The sequence below is a fragment of the Tachysurus fulvidraco genome, chromosome 15 (genome assembly GCF_022655615.1).
Source record: "Tachysurus fulvidraco isolate hzauxx_2018 chromosome 15, HZAU_PFXX_2.0, whole genome shotgun sequence".
Classification (NCBI taxonomy): domain Eukaryota; kingdom Metazoa; phylum Chordata; class Actinopteri; order Siluriformes; family Bagridae; genus Tachysurus; species Tachysurus fulvidraco.
In genome coordinates, this window is record NC_062532.1 from 22,201,318 (window position 1) to 22,220,017 (window position 18,700).

At 38.5% G+C, this 18,700-nt stretch overlaps 2 protein-coding genes across 2 annotated transcripts in view; both read left to right on the top strand.

Moving 5' to 3' along the window:
* The window catches only part of LOC113663923 (deleted in malignant brain tumors 1 protein-like), a 162,710-nt gene that overhangs the window by 106,340 nt on the left and 37,670 nt on the right, over positions 1-18,700 (top strand). The window lies entirely within an intron of this gene.
* LOC113663921 (galectin-3-binding protein A-like) lies at positions 1,871-10,174 on the top strand. The gene is made up of 5 exons (XM_047801019.1): positions 1,871-2,092; positions 2,631-3,000; positions 4,229-4,258; positions 7,458-7,772; positions 10,038-10,174. Exons 2-5 carry the CDS (start codon positions 2,970-2,972, stop codon positions 10,133-10,135), a joined length of 474 nt encoding a protein of 157 aa, XP_047656975.1. The 5' UTR covers positions 1,871-2,092; positions 2,631-2,969; the 3' UTR covers positions 10,136-10,174.

Sequence of the window (18,700 nt, forward strand, 5' to 3'; positions counted from 1 at the left end):
GTGGTTTATAGCAATATCTTTACTCTTTTGGCAGGATGGTCGGATCACCTTGTCCGCATAACTAGTAAACTGTAAGTAAGTTTGTATGTAAACTGTTTTAAGGTGTGGGATATTTCCACATAACATTCATGGAATTACTTTGAGATTAAAAAAAGGTTTTTTTTGTCTCAAGGGATTATTCTCACAAGCCTCAATAAGACTCTGAAATGACAAAAAGGTCTAAGTCTGCCTCCTTCATTTAAAGATTCAAACAATAGATTAGGTAGAAGAGCTTGAAGAGGATCCTTTCTTAGATGACTGAGAGACTTCAAAGGACACCTGGGTTCAAGGTAAGACCAAACTCTGATAGTTAATCTTGTGTTTTCAACACTAACCCGTGCAAACTAGGACACATTTCTTAGTGGGTTAGGATCCGAAAAGTGTCACGTACGTCAGTATAAATTACTTCACCTTGTATACAAAACATTGTGAATTTGTGCAAAAAACATTAGCTGGTTTTAAATCAGCATGCCAGTTATGTAAATACACATGTGAGAAACTTAAAAACTGCATGATTTCACTGAATATTGAGGAAGACCCTAACCAGAGCCCTCGTTTGCTTTTTTGCTGATGATGATGATGTTGTTACCACAGTAACAACACAACATCTGGCAAGCAGGGAAGTTAATAGCCACTGCCTCAGCACTTACATTGGAACAAAACAATGTCCTGCAGTCTTATGGTCTTGAGTGGAAACAAGTCTCCATGGAGTCTGAGAAGGAAATATCTTAGAAGACTTCACTAACAGTGTTTTGTTTTTGTTTTTGTTTTTTTTTTTAATTTAATTCTTTTTCCATCCTCCTGAAGTCAGTGAATTTTTTAATAGTTAGGAACACCAAACTGAACTTTTGGAGTCTTTCAACTTCATCCATTGCATCACCGGCTTCGGCATCAATTCTGCTGACACGTTGGTTTTTGCTTGTTTACTACAAACTCACCATGATCCGGTCCTATGCCTATGCTATGTCACATGCCTCCTCACTTCGGTTCCGGTTTCCACTGCAGACACGAATCATCACTGTACCTGTGTGCAATACCTCTTCACAAAATAAAAAAGATATGTAGATGCTTGACAGACTTCCATGTTTCACTTTGACTATGCACGCGACTTGCACAGAATCTCGAATCTCAACGTGTTTCGGCTTCCTCTGAACTTCCTTTTGGTGTTCAGTAAACATGAACAGGACCATGTTAGAACACTGCCCAAAAACTATCACTGCCAGCGAGCCACATCATTTCACACGTCTTAAAACATGTCGATGTCACACGGCCTCCAGCACAAAGACGTCGTCTTCTGTTCTCTTCTGATTTTTTTTTCTGTTCTACTTTGACACTTTTTACACATTCAAATGCACAAATGTTGTTTCTCTTGTACCATAAACTGTATGATGATGATGATGATGTTGTTGATGATGAAAATATTCTTTTTTTAAAGACTGATGTTTTGTGTGTTTCTCTCATTGTGAGGAAAAAAGCTCTGTTCTTTCATGCAGCTCAAATTTATAGAATATAATTTCAATAGTGATCGTTTAGTTGTAGATTGTTTTATACCAACACACATTTCTTGAGTTGTTGCTTTCACACATTTGTTTTTTCTTCTCTCAAACCCCACCATGTATTATATTTAAGCAAACAGGAAGGCCGTTCTGGAAAGAAAAGAGTAATGTGGTCTTTTTTTATTTTATTTTTTGTCACAAAAGAACATTATGGAATAATGTAGCAGCAGCCGGGAACAGCTTTCGTCCTCTTTGCAGTCCATGTCACCAGCCCGAGTTTTTTTTTTGTTTTTTTCAGTGTCCTGCGTCACTTGCAGTTTTCCGTGGAGGACACCGCCCCACTTCCTATCCACGGGAGTGTGTACATTTACTTCAGACATTTTCTGGTTACTGGTTTGTCTCATTAACCAAATGACATAATTGTACAATTCAGTAGGTTTTATACTTTGTCTCATTATCAACCTCTTCATGATTTCTAGAACATGAAAACACTCTTAAATAGGAAGTAGACAGGAAGTAAAGGAGGAAATCAGCCAAGTCACAGCATGAAGGAAAAGGTCGGTTCAACTTTACACTCACAAGCACACTTTCTAAAGTGTTGCTTTAAATAATGTAGATATGAGATTTGTGTCAAAATTTCATTCTTAGTTTCATGTTTTTGCCTTTTAAAAATAGGGACTAGTCAACTATGGGAACGCTGTTGAATGCTGATACAGAAATAAAACTACATTTAAAAACTATTTATGGTAGTGTAACTTTTTTTAAAAACAAAACGACAAATTACATTAATTAATGGAAAAGTATGAATTTGTATTATTAGCTATGCATAAATCTTCATACTTAATAACATCAAAAATCTATTTTACTCTGATTTTGCTTTAGAACAATCAGAAATATTATAAATATTGTTATCTACAAGGTTAGTTCATGGGAGTTGTGTTTACTCATGGGAGGTTATGGAGTGACATGTTGATCATAAAAATAAATATCTTGAGGAAGAATGCTGTTCATCCTTCCAGGAAGATAAATGATCCTGTCATGGCCTGACACTACATGTACCCCTTATGTTTCTCTTGTTTGTCACTCGTCTGTTAGGTGACAAGACAAGAGGAAATGACAAGAGGAAATTAATATTTTTGACACCCGGGGTACTCTGGGCGTTTGACAAGGTTTCGCCTACATGTGTTTTGGGCTGGCCTTCAACTTTTGGGCTGTAAAAAAAAAAAAAGTAAAAAATTTATATGCAGCAAAAAATAGTTTGAGTTTTTTTGACGCAGTTTAATAGGAACTGACCATAGAAGAAACTCCACCTCTTTGGTTGCATGAAGAAACATAAAACATCACTTGTCGTTACCTCAAGAGGTTCATTATGAGAAGAAAGCAGCAGTGAACGTTGTAATTAGTATCAAACTGATTTACATCTTAAGGACCAGGATGATGAATCTTCACCTCACTTTAACACTCGGTAAATTCAACATTTATATCAATACGTTTGTCTTGTAATTAATATTATTGTATCATTTCCACATTTTACATGTGTGTGATCCTTTGGGTTTTATATATATAACTTTTTAAATAAATTTCTTACTATCCTTTGGATGATGTCAGAATTTCAATATTTCTTTTACTGTGAAGATATTCTTCAGATGAGGAATTTAATTTGATATTTTTGATTAGTTCACTGTGTTTTTAATTGTCTACAATTTTACTGCTCGTTTTCTGAATTGCTGATTTGGGTAAAATGCAGGAAACAGAAATGATCCACAAAGAAAGGCAAACGTTTATTATTTAATATAAGCGTCAGACATTTCCATCGGTCTGTTACTATAAAAAGAGTAATATAGTTAAAAAAAAAAGTTTGTTCATATAAAGCTATTAATTGCTGACTCTCTACTGTCAGAGTTGGTCATAGAAAATTAATCAGCACCATCTGACCAATCAGAATCCAGTATAAAGTAGCTCTCTGGTATAAATGCAATTATAGAGTATGTACTCTTTTTATACACTTACCATCTACTTTATCAGAAATCTGGAACTCAATTATACAGCTATCCAATCAGCCAATTAGGTGGCAGCAGCACAGTAGATAAAATCAATCAGTTACAGGTGAAAAGCTTCAGATTATTGTTCACATAAAACATCAGAAAAGTGAAAAATGTGATCTGAGAGACTTTAAGCATAGTGTCGGTGCCAGAGGGGTTAATCTGAGGAGTTCAGAAACTGCTGATCTCAGAATGGTGTAAAGGTGGAAGATCTGCCACCTAAAACCTCTTGTTGATGAGAGAAATCAGAGGAGAATGACCAGACTGGTCTGAGCTAACTGGAAGTTAGAAATAAGCCCACATTACAGCTACAGTTAGCAAAAAAAACATCTCAGGAAACACAACATATTAAACTTTGCAGTGAATGAGCTACAAGGTTTCACATCATGTCAGCCAAGGACAGGAATCTGAGGCTACCCTGGGACTCAGACTCACACTGACTAAAAATGATTAAAGATTTAAGAAAAAAACTTCTGGTCCATATGATTAAATAACAGCATAAATAAACATGTGTACAGGTGTTCCTATTAAAATGGACAGTGTATAATAATATTTACCCATTTTCATAATGTGTTCTAATAAGTCTGGAGACAGCTTTGGTTTTTCCGTCACTGGCTTCATGAACTTCCTCCTCTTTATTTCTCTCTACAGTCGGTGTTCTTAGAGCTTCTCTGCTGGCTGGTAAGTCTAATTTTCATTTGAATCCATTTAATTTACTCTCTAGATCAGACATCCAACTTCTGCCCAGGTCACATCAGCACTTTTTGAGCCTTTGAAGCATTATAAACTATAGATATAAAATGTGTATTAGACAAAAGTAGGTGTGTTTACCACCATTTCTATTTTCTTACTCCTTAATTAAGTATACACAAATCTTCAACTCCGAGAGCTAGAGTTAGCATTAGCAAAGCCTGTCATGACATCACTTTAAAGCATGCATGACCTTGCAATTTCTTGAAAGCCAACTTACACTTATAAGTACATGAAATTCATCTCATGCTCATTTATGAGAATAGCCACAAAAGAGCTTCCTGTTTGGCCACAGTCAGGGCAGTCTAATATCACCCAAATCAAAGTGCTCTGCTTCTGGTAATTAAACACCATGAAGGAATCCTTTCCTCAAGATTTACATTTACATTTACGGCATTTAGCAGACACCCTTATCCAGAGTGACTTACAACTGAGCAACTGAGGGTTAAGGGCCTTGCTCAGGGGCCCAGCAGTGGCAGCTTGGTGGACCAGGGGTTCGAACCCATGACCTTCCGATCAGTAACCCAACACCTTTGCCACTGAGCTACCCCATCCCTCAAGATCAAGCATGTCTTTGATTCTCACCTTCATAAACTCAGCTTTGCCCAGTTAGACTTAGTTCTTTAATTTTGTTCTGAATTTTCAGCTTGTTAGCATATTTTTGAGAAAGTCATATTAATTAACAAATAATTTCCTGAAAAGGGATAAATAAAGTTTTATATAATCGATGCGTCATCTGTGAGTCGTGTGTTTGTAATGATTTTTGAGTAATGTGGTGTTTGTGAAGGTTTTTGTGTATTGTGTTGTCTATGAGTGTTGTGTTGACTGATGGTCTGTGAGTATTGTTTTGACTCTGAGTGTTGTGTTGACTGAATGTCTGTGAGTATTGTGTTGACTGATGGTCTGTGAGTGTTGTGTTGACTGTGAGCGTTGTGTTGACTGAATGTCTGTGAGTATTGTGTTGACTGATGGTCTGTGAGTGTTGTGTTGACTGATGGTCTGTGAGTGTTGGGTTGAGTGATGGTCTGTGAGTATTGTGATGGTCTGTGAATGTTGTGTTGACTGATGGTCTGTGAGTGTTGGTAAGATATCAGTGTGCCTTAATTCTCTTCATTTGAGTATATTTTCTGGTAAAGTAGGTTCCTGACTTTTGTATACCATCTGCTTAACTCACTTTGTTCTAGAGTAGTGTGAATAGAATTTTGTTATATTCTATACCATTGTTGAGCTTATAGTGTTGGTCTTTGTTGTACTCAGCTGAATTATCAGGAGTAGTTTCATGCTCCCTTAAGGTGTGAATTGTGGGCAGGGCTTACTCATTTAAATTGAAGGTTTTGAAGTATCTCTCTTGGTTGACTGCAGATATTTTCCTCAAACCAATCTCTGTACTCAATTCCTACTGTCACAGACGCTCTCGTACACAGAGCAGAGGTCACAATCCCAGTAACCTCATCTACCCTCCTCTGTGTAAGTCTCACGCAGTGGTGGTAGGTGGGCTCTGGAATTGCCAGTCTGCTGTAAAGAAAGCTGATTTTATCTCTGCTTTAACTTCCTATTACTCCTTTGATTTTCTTGTGCTAACAGAAACCTGGATATCCCCACAGAACACTGCTACACTCTGTGAGTGTTGTATTGTCTCAGAGCATTGTGTTGACTGATGGTCTGTGACTATTGTGTTGACTGATGGTCTGTGAGTATTGTGTTGACTGATGGTCTGTGAGTGTTGTGTTGACTGATGGTCTGTGACTATTGTGTTGACTGATGGTCTGTGAGTATTGTGTTGACTGATGGTCTGTGAGTATTGGGTTGACAGATGGTCTGTGAGTATTTGGTTGACAGATGGTCTGTGAGTGTTGTGTTGACTGATAGTCTGTGAGTATTGTGTTGTCTGTGAGTATTCTGTTGACTGATGGTCTGTGAGTATTGTGTTGACTGATGGTCTGTGAGTGTTGTATTGACTGATGGTCTGTGAGTATTGTGATGTCTGTGAGTGTTGTGTTGACTGATGGTCTGTGAGTATTGTGTTGTCTGTGAGTATTGTGTTGACTGATGGTCTGTGAGTATTGTGTTGTCTGTGAGTATTCTGTTGACTGATGGTCTGTGAGTATTCTGTTGACTGTGAGTGTTGTGTTGACTGATGGTCTGTGAGTATTTTGTTGTCTGTGAGCGTTGTGTTGACTGATGGTCTGTGAGTGTTGTGTTGACTGATGGTCTGTGAGTATTTTGTTGTCTGTGAGCATTGTGTTGACTGATGGTCTGTGAGTATTGTTTTGACTGATGGTCTGTGAGTGTTGTGTTGACCGATGGTCTGTGAATGTTGTGTTGACTGATGGTCTGTGAGTGTTGTGTTGAAATGATGGTCTGTGAGTGTTGTGTTGACTGATGGTCTGTGAGTGTTGTGTTGACCGATGGTCTGTGAGTGTTGTGTTGACTGATGGTCTGTAAGTGTTGTGTTGACTGATGGTCTGTGACTGTTGTGTTGACTGATGGTCTGTGAGTGTTGTGTTCATCTGCCTCCTATAGTTCATTAGACTGTGTTGCAGAGACTAGTCATGTTCACTAATTCATACACTAGACATTACTGTGGTGATGTCCACTAGTCAGGCTGTCAGGAGAACAGTGATGAGGTGCTAATTATTGTCACATTTTTATTTTGCTTTTATTTTTATTTGTCTTTCATTCTTATTCATGTATTTAACTTTCTTTAATTTTGTTAATCTGTGTATATTGTGTATATTTACATACCATTTCTTTTCTTCTTTCCCTCTCATTGGGGTGGCAATAATTAGTCTATAGAAATTAATTTATCAACCTGTGAACAGAGACGAGGTGGTGGGTTTCGTAAAATATTAAAGAATTGAATTTAAATAGAATTTAAAAGGTGTTAATACTGAGTTACATTTAATGACCTAATGCAAATTATATTATAATTCATTATGTGAAAGTCATGAAATCTTTATTAATAAAGGATTAGAAATGAGAGAAATGTATTGATATGAGGTCAAGCAAACAAACAAACAGATAGACAGACAGACAGACAGACACTTTATTGATCCTAGAGGAAATTCAAACATTCAGTAGCAAGATTCTTTGTGATTAACATGAACATATTTTCTGATGTTTGTTTTAGATGGTATTAACATACGACTCACTGGTGGCAACAACCCCTGCTCTGGTAGAGTGGAGATCCTGTATAATGGTCAGTGGGGAACAGTGTGTGATGACTACTGGGACCTGAATGATGCAGAGGTGGTGTGTAGACAGATTGGATGTGGTAAAGCTGTCACTGCTCATCAAAGTGCCCACTTTGGTCAGGGAAGTGGCAAAATATGGCTGGATGATGTTCAGTGTTCTGGAAGTGAAAGCACCATCACACAGTGCTCTCACAGAGGATTTGGAGTACACGACTGTAGCCATGGTGAAGATGCTGGTGTTACTTGCTCAGGTACAGAAAAGCATAGAATCAGCTTCAATCCACATTACAATATACTTAAGATACAAAGCTTAACTCTTTCTTATGCTTGCCAGCCACTGTAGATAATATTTAAGAAATAAAACACAAGAGGGTCTGCAGGTATAAAATGATTTTCACAGTCAGTTTGCCAATATGTATTTTTAATTACAACCCGAATTCCAGAAACATTGAGATGCTTTTAAATTTGAATGAAGTGAAAATTAAAAGACTTTCAAATCACATGAGCCAAAATGTTATTCACAAAAGCACATAGGCAGACCATTGCTCTCCAATCTGTGAAAGATTTTGGAAGACTTTAAAAACAATGTTCCTCAACATCAGATAGCAAAGGCTTTGTAAATCTCATCATCTACAGTGCAGAACATCATTAAAAGATTCAAGGAAACTGGAGAAATCTCTCTCTTCCTTTATTGGATTTCCATGGTCTTCAGGCCCTCAGATGACACTGTATCATTCATCGATTGTGTCAATGACATCAATAAATGGACCCAGGAACACTTCCAGAAACCACTGACAGTGAACACAACTTGCCTTCCATCTGCACATGACACCTAAAGCTCTATCATACACAAAGGAAGCCACATGTGAACATGTCCTGTCCTGTGGGCCAAGGATAATTTAAAATAGACTGTTTCAAATTGGAGAAGTGTTCTATGGTCATACAAGTCCAAATTTAACATTCTTATTAGAAATCTCAGACGCTATGTCCTCTGGGGTAAAGAGGACTGAGACCTTCCAGTGTGTTATCAGTGTTCAGTTTAAAAGCCGGCATCTCTGATGGTATGAGGTGCAGAAGTGCATATGGTCTGGGCAGCTTGCATGTTTTGGAAGGCACTAAGAATGCTGAAATGTTTTAACATGTGCACAACTCCAGACGATGTCTATTTCAGGGAAGGCCTTCTGTATTTCAGCAGGACAAAGAAAACCACATACTGCAGCTATTACAACAGCATGGCTTTATTGTAGAAGAGTCTGGGTGCAGAATCGGCTGCTTGTGGTCCAGATGTTTTACCTGTAGAGAACATTTGGTGCATCATTAAACGAAAAATATGTCAAAGACGACCACAAACTCTTCAGCAGCTGGAAACCTATATCAAGGAAGAATGGGACCAAATTCCAACATTAAAACTCCAAAAACTCATAACCTTGATGCCAGATGTCTTCAAACTGTTTTGAAAAGATGAGGAGATGTTACACCATGTAAACATGACCCAGTCCCAACTACTCTGAGACCTGAAACCTTAAATGAGCTCATTTAGTGGATAAAAGTGTAAAATCTCTCAGTTTAAACATTTATTATGTTATCTATGTTCTATTGTGAATAAAATATTGGCTCATGTGATTTAAGAGTATTTTAGTTTTCCTCAAATTTAAAACATGTACATTGGTATTTTTCTGTTCATTTATTTTTGTTTTGTTTACTGTTCTGTGTTTTTGTTTAGATTTTTACTTGTTTTTCAATTTTATAGAATTCATTCAGTGATTTGAGTTTTGTTTTTATCACTGATAATTAAATAACATAACCTCCAAACTGGGGGCATGGTGGCTTAGTGGTTAGCACGTTTGCCTCACACCTCCAGAGTTGGGGGTTTGATTCCCACCTCCGCCTTCTGTGTGTGGAGTTTGCATGTTCTCCCCATGCCTCAAAGGTTTCCTCCCCCGGTCCAAAGACATGCATGGTAGATTGATTGGCATCTCTGGAAAATTGTCCGTAGTGTGTGAGTGAATGAGAGTGTGTGTGCCCGGCGATGGGTTGGTACTCAGTCCTGGGTGTATCCTGCCTTGATGCCCGATGACGCCTGACATAGGCACAGGCTCCGCATGACCCGAGAATAGTTCGGATAAGCAGTAGAAAATGAATGAACCTCCAAACAGAGGATGAGGTGCTAATCTAAAAAAAGAGAATGGGATGTGGTAGCCTAGTGGTTAAGGTGATGGGCTACCAATCGGAAGGTTGTGAGTTTGCCCAGCTGCCACTGCTGGGCCCCTGAGTATGGCCCTTAACCCTTAATTGTTAGTGTTGTATAAAAATGAAATAAAAAAGTTAACGGTGGATAATGGATAACGGTGTCTGCGAAATGCTGTAAATGTAGAATCAAATTGGATTCAACTGGTGCATTTATGCAGGTTACGTTACTCAATGCAAATTATAGACTTTTAATTTTTCATTATATAATTTTTTTGAGGAATTATAATAATACTGGGATGCATTTTGCTGTTTGTCTTGTAAGGTAGCATTCGACTCATTGGTGGCAGTCACCCCTGCTCTGGCAGAGTGGAGATCCTGTATAATGGTCAGTGGGGAACAGTGTGTGATGACGACTGGGACCTGAATGATGCAGAGGTGGTGTGTAGACAGATTGGATGTGGTAAAGCTGTCACTGCTCATCAAAATGCCCACTTTGGTCAGGGAAGTGGTGAAATATGGCTGGATGATGTTCAGTGTTCTGGAAGTGAAAGCACCATCACACAGTGCTCTCACAGAGCATTTGGAACACACAACTGTGGCCATGGTGAAGATGCTAGTGTTACTTGCTCAGGTACAGAAATCTCTTATATTATGACTTTGTCCTCAGTGTTATTATAATGTATGCATTCAGATACGAGAGCTAAAATATTATACAAACTGAGGCTAGGATTGCCTCAGATTGCTCTTAGAGGATTATATCACAAAGTATTTTATTCTGTATATACTATAACAATTTGTCAACTATTCACTTTTTTTTTATTAGTTAAAGGAAAACACATCATACATTTTATCTATTTATAATGGATCTGGAACATCTTTTCAAGTTTATTCCTGTTATCATGTTACTGTAACCGGTCACGTTCGGATCTGACCGGTGCTCGTGTTCTCTGCGTTGTGTTGTGGAATGAGTAGTCTTTACAACTTTGCTGCAGCAGTACTGGAGAGTTTATTGTCATCAACACCCAACAATTCTGGATGGAATACAGAAAGAAACAAAATAAACATTTTTTGGTCAGCTGACTGCTTGGTCAGCTTTCCTGACTGCTTGGTCAGCTTTACCACCTCTCCTCAGTATGCACAAAGTAAACTCCATAAAACAGAAATAAAATTTAATTAAACAAATTATAAAACATTAGAAGTTACTGTACCTGGATGGAATACAGAAAGAAACAAAATAAACGTGGCTGCTTGGTCAGCTTTACCACCTGCACAAATCAAATTGCAGCCATTAGCTCACTAGCATCACTAAGCCTAGCCAAAGCACATGCTTATTCGGCTCGCTGTACTTATCAAAAAAGACGCTTAATCCTCCCTATCCATGCACAAATTACTTTACATATCACTTTATATATCACATATTACATTAAAAATATTACATATTACATATAACAATATTTAGTGAACACTTTATGAGTGAAATTCAAATGTGTAAAACTCAATTTTGCAAGTAATCCCGGGAGCACAAAGTAAACTGAGGAGCAGCATGCACATCCCGAATGACGTCATGACATAGCACAGCTTAATCGCAAGAGAAAACACTTCCGCCAAAAATAGAAATGATTAATTTAAACATGACATAAAACATATTAAACAAATTAAAGCAAATAAAACAAATAGGAAGGATTTTTAGTGAAATGCATATATTTACATTGTAAATATACATACATGAAAATTAACATCAGTCACATTACTATATCTGTTATAACAGATACACAGTAGTTCCATCACCAAAATGTAGTTTGTCACATTAGAGAAGAGATGATATGGAAAATACAGTGGGTATGGAAAGTATTCAGACCCCTATAAATTTTTCACTCTTTGTTTCATTTGCTAAAATCAAAAAAGTTCATTTTATTTCTCATTAATGTACACTCAGCACCCCATCTTGACAGAAAAAAACAGACATGTAGAAATTTTTGCAAATTTATTAAAAAAGAAAAACTGATATCACATGGTCATAAGTATTCAGACCCATTGCTCAGTATTGGGTAGAAGCACCCTTTTGAGCTAGTACAGCCATGAGTCTTCTTGAGAATGATGCAGCAAGTATTTCACACCTGGATTTGGGGATCCTCCGCCATTCTTCCTTGCAGATCCTTTCCAGTTCCGTCAGGTTGGATGGTGAACGTTGGTGGACAGCCATTTTCAAGTCTCTCTAGAGATGTTCAACTGGGTTTAGGTCAGGGCTCTGGCTGGGCCAGTCAAGAATGGTCACAGAGTTGTTCCAAAGTCACTCCTTTGTTATTTTAGCTGTGTGCTTAGGGTCATTGTCTTGTTGGAAGGTGAACCTTTGGCCCAGTCTGAGGTCCTGAGCACTCTGGAAGAGGTTTTCTTCCAGGATATCTCTGTGCTTGGCCGCATTCATCTTTCTTTCAACTGCAACCAGTCGTCCAGTCCCTGCAGCTGAAAAACACCCCCATATTTTCATTGTTGGGATTGTATTCGGGCACGTGATGAGCAGTGCCTGGTTTTCTCCGCACATACTGCTTAGAATTAATGCCAAAAAGTTCAATCTTGGTCTCATCAGACCAGATGATCTTATTTCTCATAGTCTGGGAGTCCTTTGTGTGTTTTTTGGCAACTCTACGCAAGCTTTCATATGTCTTGCACTGAGGAGAGGCATCTGTCAGCCCACTCTGCCATACAGCCCTAACTGGTGGAGGGCTGCAGTGATAGTTGACTTTCTGGAACTTTCTCCCATCTCCCTACTGCATCTCTGGAGCTCAGCCACAGTGATCTTTGGGTTCTTCTTTACCTCTCTCACCAAGGCTCTTCTCCCACGATTGCTAAGTTTGGCAGGACGGCCAGGTCTAGGAAGAGTTCTGGTCGCCCCAAATTCTTCCATTTAAGGATTATGGAGGCCACTGTGCTCTTAGGAAACTTGAGTGCTGCAGATCCAGATCCGTGCCTTGCCACAATTCTGTCTCTGAGCTCCTTGGGCAGTTCCTTTGACCTCATGATTCTCATTTTCTCTGACATGCACTGTAAGCTGTAAGGTCTTATATAGTCAGGTATGTGCCTTTCCAAATCAAGTCCAATCAGTTTAATTAAACACAACTGGACTCCAATGAATGAGTAAGACCATCTCAATGGGGATCAGAAGAAATGGACAGCATGTGAGTTAAATATGAGTGTCACAGCAAAGGGTCTGAATACTTATGACTATGTGATATTTCAGGTTTTTTTTTTAAATAAATTTGCAAAAAATTCTACACAAAATTCAGTTTTTTCTGTCAAGATGGGGTGCTGAGTGTACATTAATGAGAAATAAAAATAACTTTTTTATTTTAGCAAATGGCTGCAATGGAACAAAGAGTGAAAAATTTAAAGGTGTCTGAATACTTTCCGTACCTGCTGTACTATAAAAATGTTATAGAATATTAAACAACAATTTGTAGAAGTTCAACAGTGCTGTGTCTTTTCATATATTAACTCAGTCCGAGAGATCAGGCTGGTGAATGGTCCGAGTAAATGTTGTGGTCGAGTGGAGATCCAGCACAGAGCCCAGTGGGGAACAGTGTGTGTTGATAACTGGGACTTAAAGGATGCAGAGGTGGTGTGTAGACAGCTTGGATGTGGTAAAGCCATCAGCATGCCTCAATATTCCCGCGTTGGTCAGGGAAGTGAACCAACCTGGCTGGGTAATGTTCAGTGTAAAGGAACTGAGAGCTACATAGATCAGTGTTCACACAGTGGATTTGGAGTAAAGCACTGTGGACATCATGAAGATGCAGGTGTTGTTTGCTCAAGTAAGTTATTGTTGTTTATTTGTATGTATGTATCTATATATTTATATACCCTGTTATGTACCCATGAATATAATTATAATATAAAAAACATATTTCTTTAAGACATGTCAAGTCCAACACTGACCCGGATCTCCTCAAACTCTGTGGTCTCACTTGGAGAAGTCCTGCAGTTCACATGTACCACACCCAGTCCATCATGCATCTCTGTAGATTTCAGTTTGTATAAAACTGGGACATTGATAAAGACACAAACTGCAGAGAATACAACAACATTTAATCTGACTGTAAATGCCTCACATCAGGGTCAGTATACCTGTGACTACTCATACAGGGAAAGTGTCTCCACATCATCCAGGAGCAACTCCATTACCATCACTGTGGGTGAGTGACATTTTCTGGACATTTACTGCCAGTACCATACAGTATTTGCAGCTAAAGACATATTAATTGGCTATTATATTTAAAATCCTGATAAATCATCTGTTGTTTTATAGTGAACTTGCAGCAGCCCAGTATCTCCTTCATTGCTGCTGATGGATTGTACCACTATGGGCCTGAAGGACCAGAAATTATCAAGGGCTATGGCTTCTCCATCATCTGCCTCACTGGATCTCAGTATGCAGGAGGTTCCTTCCATTTGGGGTTCAGAGGAATCCACATCACCAGAACTCAGTCAGCTTTTAACCACTCGGCTGTCTTCATTTTTCCTGAAGCAGATTTTGATCATCAGGGAAACTACAGCTGTACTTATGAAGTTAAAGTGTCTTCACGTACCTTTACCTCCACTACCACAGAACCCCTTTTTGTTGCTGTTAAAGGTATATTAAAATAAACTATGTCTATTTTTGTGTTTTGCAGTTTATTATTTAAAAAACTTGACTCTCTTTCCGCACCACTCATGCCATACATTGGTATGGGAGTAACAGCAGGACTGCTTCTCATCTTAGTTCCAGTCATCATTTGCTTTGTGAAGACACAGAAAATATTTTGCTTTTAATGCAATCATTTTGTGGAAAAAATGTGTAAAACTTGCAGGAAAGCACCACATTACATTTACAATGAAAGCACCACATTACATTTACTGTAGAAACCTAAAAGATTTTTGATTGTTTAGCTGAGTTTTGAATTTAGTTAGGACATTTTAAATACAGCTACATTTGTTCCTAATATGATTTCTTTTTATATATCAAGCTAGTTGCTACAATCAATTATAGGTAATTAATAAAACCCTTCTGTCTTTTCATATATTAACTCAGTCCGAGAAATCAGGCTGGTGAATGGTCCTAGTAAATGTTGTGGTCGAGTGCAGATCCAGCACAGAGCCCAGTGGGGAACAGTGTGTGATGATAACTGGGACTTAAAGGATGCAGAGGTGGTGTGTAGGCAGCTTGGATGTGGTAAAGTCACCAACGCTCCTCGAAAGTCCCACTTTGGTCAGGGAAGTGAACCAACCTGGCTGGGTAATGTTCAGTGTAAAGGAACTGAGAGCTACATAGATCACTGCTCACACAGTAGATTTGGAGTAGAGAACTGTGGACATGATGAAGATGCAGGTGTCGTTTGCTCAAGTAAGTCATCTTTGTTTATTTGTTTGTATGTATGTATTTATATATATTTTATGTTCTGTTTAAAGTGAATACATTTACAATATTATGAAACATATTTCTTTAAGACATGCAGAGTCCAACACTGACTCGAATCTCCCCAAACTCTGTGGTCTCACCTGGAGAAGTCCTGCAGTTCACATGTACCACACCCAGTCCATCATGCATCTCTGTAGACTTCAGTTTGTATAAAACTGGGACATTGATAAAGAACCAAACTGCAGAGACTACAACAACATTTACTCTGACTGTAGATGCCTCAAATCAGGGTCAGTACACCTGTGACTACTCATACAGGGAAAGTGTCTCTACATCATCCAGGAGCAACTCCATTACCATCACTGTGGGTGAGTGACATTTTCTAGACATTTTCTGCCAGTACCATAAGTATATGCAGCTCAAAACACATTAATTGGCTATTATATTTAAAATCCTGATAAATCATCTGTTGTTTTATAGTGAACTTGCAGCAGCCCAGTATCTCCTTCATTGCTGCTGATGGATTGTACCACTATGGGCCTGAAGGACCAGAAATTATCAAGGGCTATGGCTTCTCCATCATCTGCTCCACTGGATCTCAGTATGCAGGAGGTTCCTTCCATTTGGGGTTCAGAGGAATCCACATCACCAGAACTCAGTCAGCTTTTAACCACTCGGCTGTCTTCATTTTTCCTGAAGCAGATTTTGATCATCAGGGAAACTACAGCTGTTCTTATGAAGTTAAAGTGTCTTCACGTACCTTTACCTCCACTACCACAGAACCCCTTTTTGTTGCTGTTAAAGGTATATTAAAATAAACTATGTCTATTTTTGTGTTTTGCAGTTTAGTATTTGAAAAACATGAATCTCTTTCCGCACCACTCATGCCATACATTGGTATGGGAGTAACAGCAGGACTGCTTCTCATCTTAGTTCCAGTCATCATTTGCTTTGTGAAGACACAGAAAATATTTTGCTTTTAATGCAATCATTTTGTGGAAAAAATGTGTAAAACTTGCAGGAAAGCACCACATTACATTTACAATGAAAGCACCACATTACATTTACTGTAGAAACCTAAAAGATTTTTGATTGTTTAGCTGAGTTTTGAATTTAGTTAGGACATTTTAAATACAGCTACATTTGTTCCTAATATGATTTCTTTTTATATATCAAGCTAGTTGCTACAATCAATTATAGGTAATTAATAAAACCCTTCTGTCTTTTCATATATTAACTCAGTCCGAGAAATCAGGCTGGTGAATGGTCCTAGTAAATGTTGTGGTCGAGTGCAGATCCAGCACAGAGCCCAGTGGGGAACAGTGTGTGATGATAACTGGGACTTAAAGGATGCAGAGGTGGTGTGTAGGCAGCTTGGATGTGGTAAAGTCACCAACGCTCCTCGAAAGTCCCACTTTGGTCAGGGAAGTGAACCAACCTGGCTGGGTAATGTTCAGTGTAAAGGAACTGAGAGCTACATAGATCACTGCTCACACAGTAGATTTGGAGTAGAGAACTGTGGACATGATCAAGATGCAGGTGTCGTTTGCTCAAGTAAGTCATCTTTGTTTATTTGTTTGTATGTATGTATTTATATATATTTTATGTTCTGTTTAAAGTGAATACATTTACAATATTATGAAACATATTTCTTTAAGACATGCAGAGTCCAACACTGACTCGAATCTCCCCAAACTCTGTGGTCTCACCTGGAGAAGTCCTGCAGTTCACATGTACCACACCCAGTCCATCATGCATCTCTGTAGACTTCAGTTTGTATAAAACTGGGACATTGATAAAGAACCAAACTGCAGAGACTACAACAACATTTACTCTGACTGTAGATGCCTCAAATCAGGGTCAGTACACCTGTGACTACTCATACAGGGAAAGTGTCTCTACATCATCCAGGAGCAACTCCATTACCATCACTGTGGGTGAGTGACATTTTCTAGACATTTTCTGCCAGTACCATAAGTATATGCAGCTCAAAACACATTAATTGGCTATTAGATTTAAAATCCTGATAAATCATGTCTGTTGTTTTATAGTGAACTTGCAGCAGCCCAATATCTCCTTCATTGCTGCAGATGGATGGTACCACTACGGGCCTGAAGGACCAGAAATTATCAAGGGCTATGGATTCTCCATCATCTGCTCCACTAGATCTCAGTATGCAGGAGGTTCCTTCCATTTGGGGTTCAGAGGATTCCACATCACCAGAACTCAGTCAGCTGTTAACCACTCAGCTGTCTTCCTTTTTCCTGAAGCAGATTTTGATCATCAGGGAAAGTACAGCTGTACTTATGAAGTTAAAGTGTCTTCACGTACCTTTACCTCCACTACCACAGAACCCCTTTTTGTTGCTGTTAAAGGTATATTAAAATAAACTATGTCTATTTTTGTGTTTTGCAGTTTATTATTTAAAAAACTTGACTCTCTTTCAGCATCACTGATGCCATACATTGGTATGGAATTAACAGCAGGACTGCTTCTCATCTTAGTTTCAGTGATCATTTGCTTCGTGAAGACACAGAAAATATTTTGCTTTTAATGCAGTCATTTTGTGGAAAGAATGTGTAAAACTTGCAGGAAAGCGCCACATTACATTTACTGTAGAAACCTAAAACATATTTGATTGTTTAGTTGAGTATCAAATTTAGTAAGGACATTTTAAATACAGCTACATTTGTTTCTAATATGATTTCTTTTTATACAGTATATCAAGTTAGTTTTTACAATCAAAACTTATAAAACCCTTCTGTCTTTTCATATATTAACTCAGTCCGAGAGATCAGGCTGGTGAATGGTCCGAGTAAATGTTGTGGTCGAGTGCAGATCCAGCACAGAGCCCAGTGGGGAACAGTGTGTGATGATAACTGGGACTTAAAGGATGCAGAGGTGGTGTGTAGGCAGCTTGGATGTGGTAAAGTCACCAGCGCTCCTCGAAAGTCCCACTTTGGTCAGGGAAGTGAACCAACCTGGCTGGGTAATGTTCAGTGTAAAGGAACTGAGAGCTACATAGATCAGTGTTCACACAGTAGATTTGGAGTAGAGAACTGTGGACATGATGAAGATGCAGGTGTCGTTTGCTCAAGTAAGTTATCGTTGTTTATTTGTATGTATGTATGTATGTATTTATATATATTGTACCCTGTTTAAAGTGAATACATTTACAATATTATGAAACATATTTCTTTAAGACATGCAGAGTCCAACACTGACTCGGATCTCCCCAAACTCTGTGGTCTCACCTGGAGAAGTCCTGCAGTTCACATGTACCACACCCAGTCCATCATGCATCTCTGTAGACTTCAGTTTGTATAAAACTGGGACATTGATAAAGAAACAAACTGCAGAGACTACAACAACATTTACTCTGACTGTAGATGCCTCACATCAGGGTCAGTACACCTGTGACTACTCATACAAGGAAAGTGTCTCCACATCATCCAGGAGCAACTCCATTAACATCACTGTGGGTGAGTGACATTTACTGCCAGTACCATACAGTATTTGCAGCTAAAACCGCAATCTATTTTTGTAAAGTTCTTGATTTTCAGTATCACTTTTGTATTAAAATATTAATTTATGGTA

Excerpts from the sequence above, each read along its gene's own strand:
- LOC113663921 (XM_047801019.1), top strand. The coding sequence starts at position 2,970 with ATGATGAATCTTCACCTCACTTTAACACTCG. Across the intron at positions 3,001-4,228 it reads TCACCTCACTTTAACACTCG|TCGGTGTTCTTAGAGCTTCT; the intron begins GTAAATTCAACA and ends TTCTCTCTACAG. Across the intron at positions 7,773-10,037 it reads TGCTGGTGTTACTTGCTCAG|CATTCGACTCATTGGTGGCA; the intron begins GTACAGAAAAGC and ends CTTGTAAGGTAG.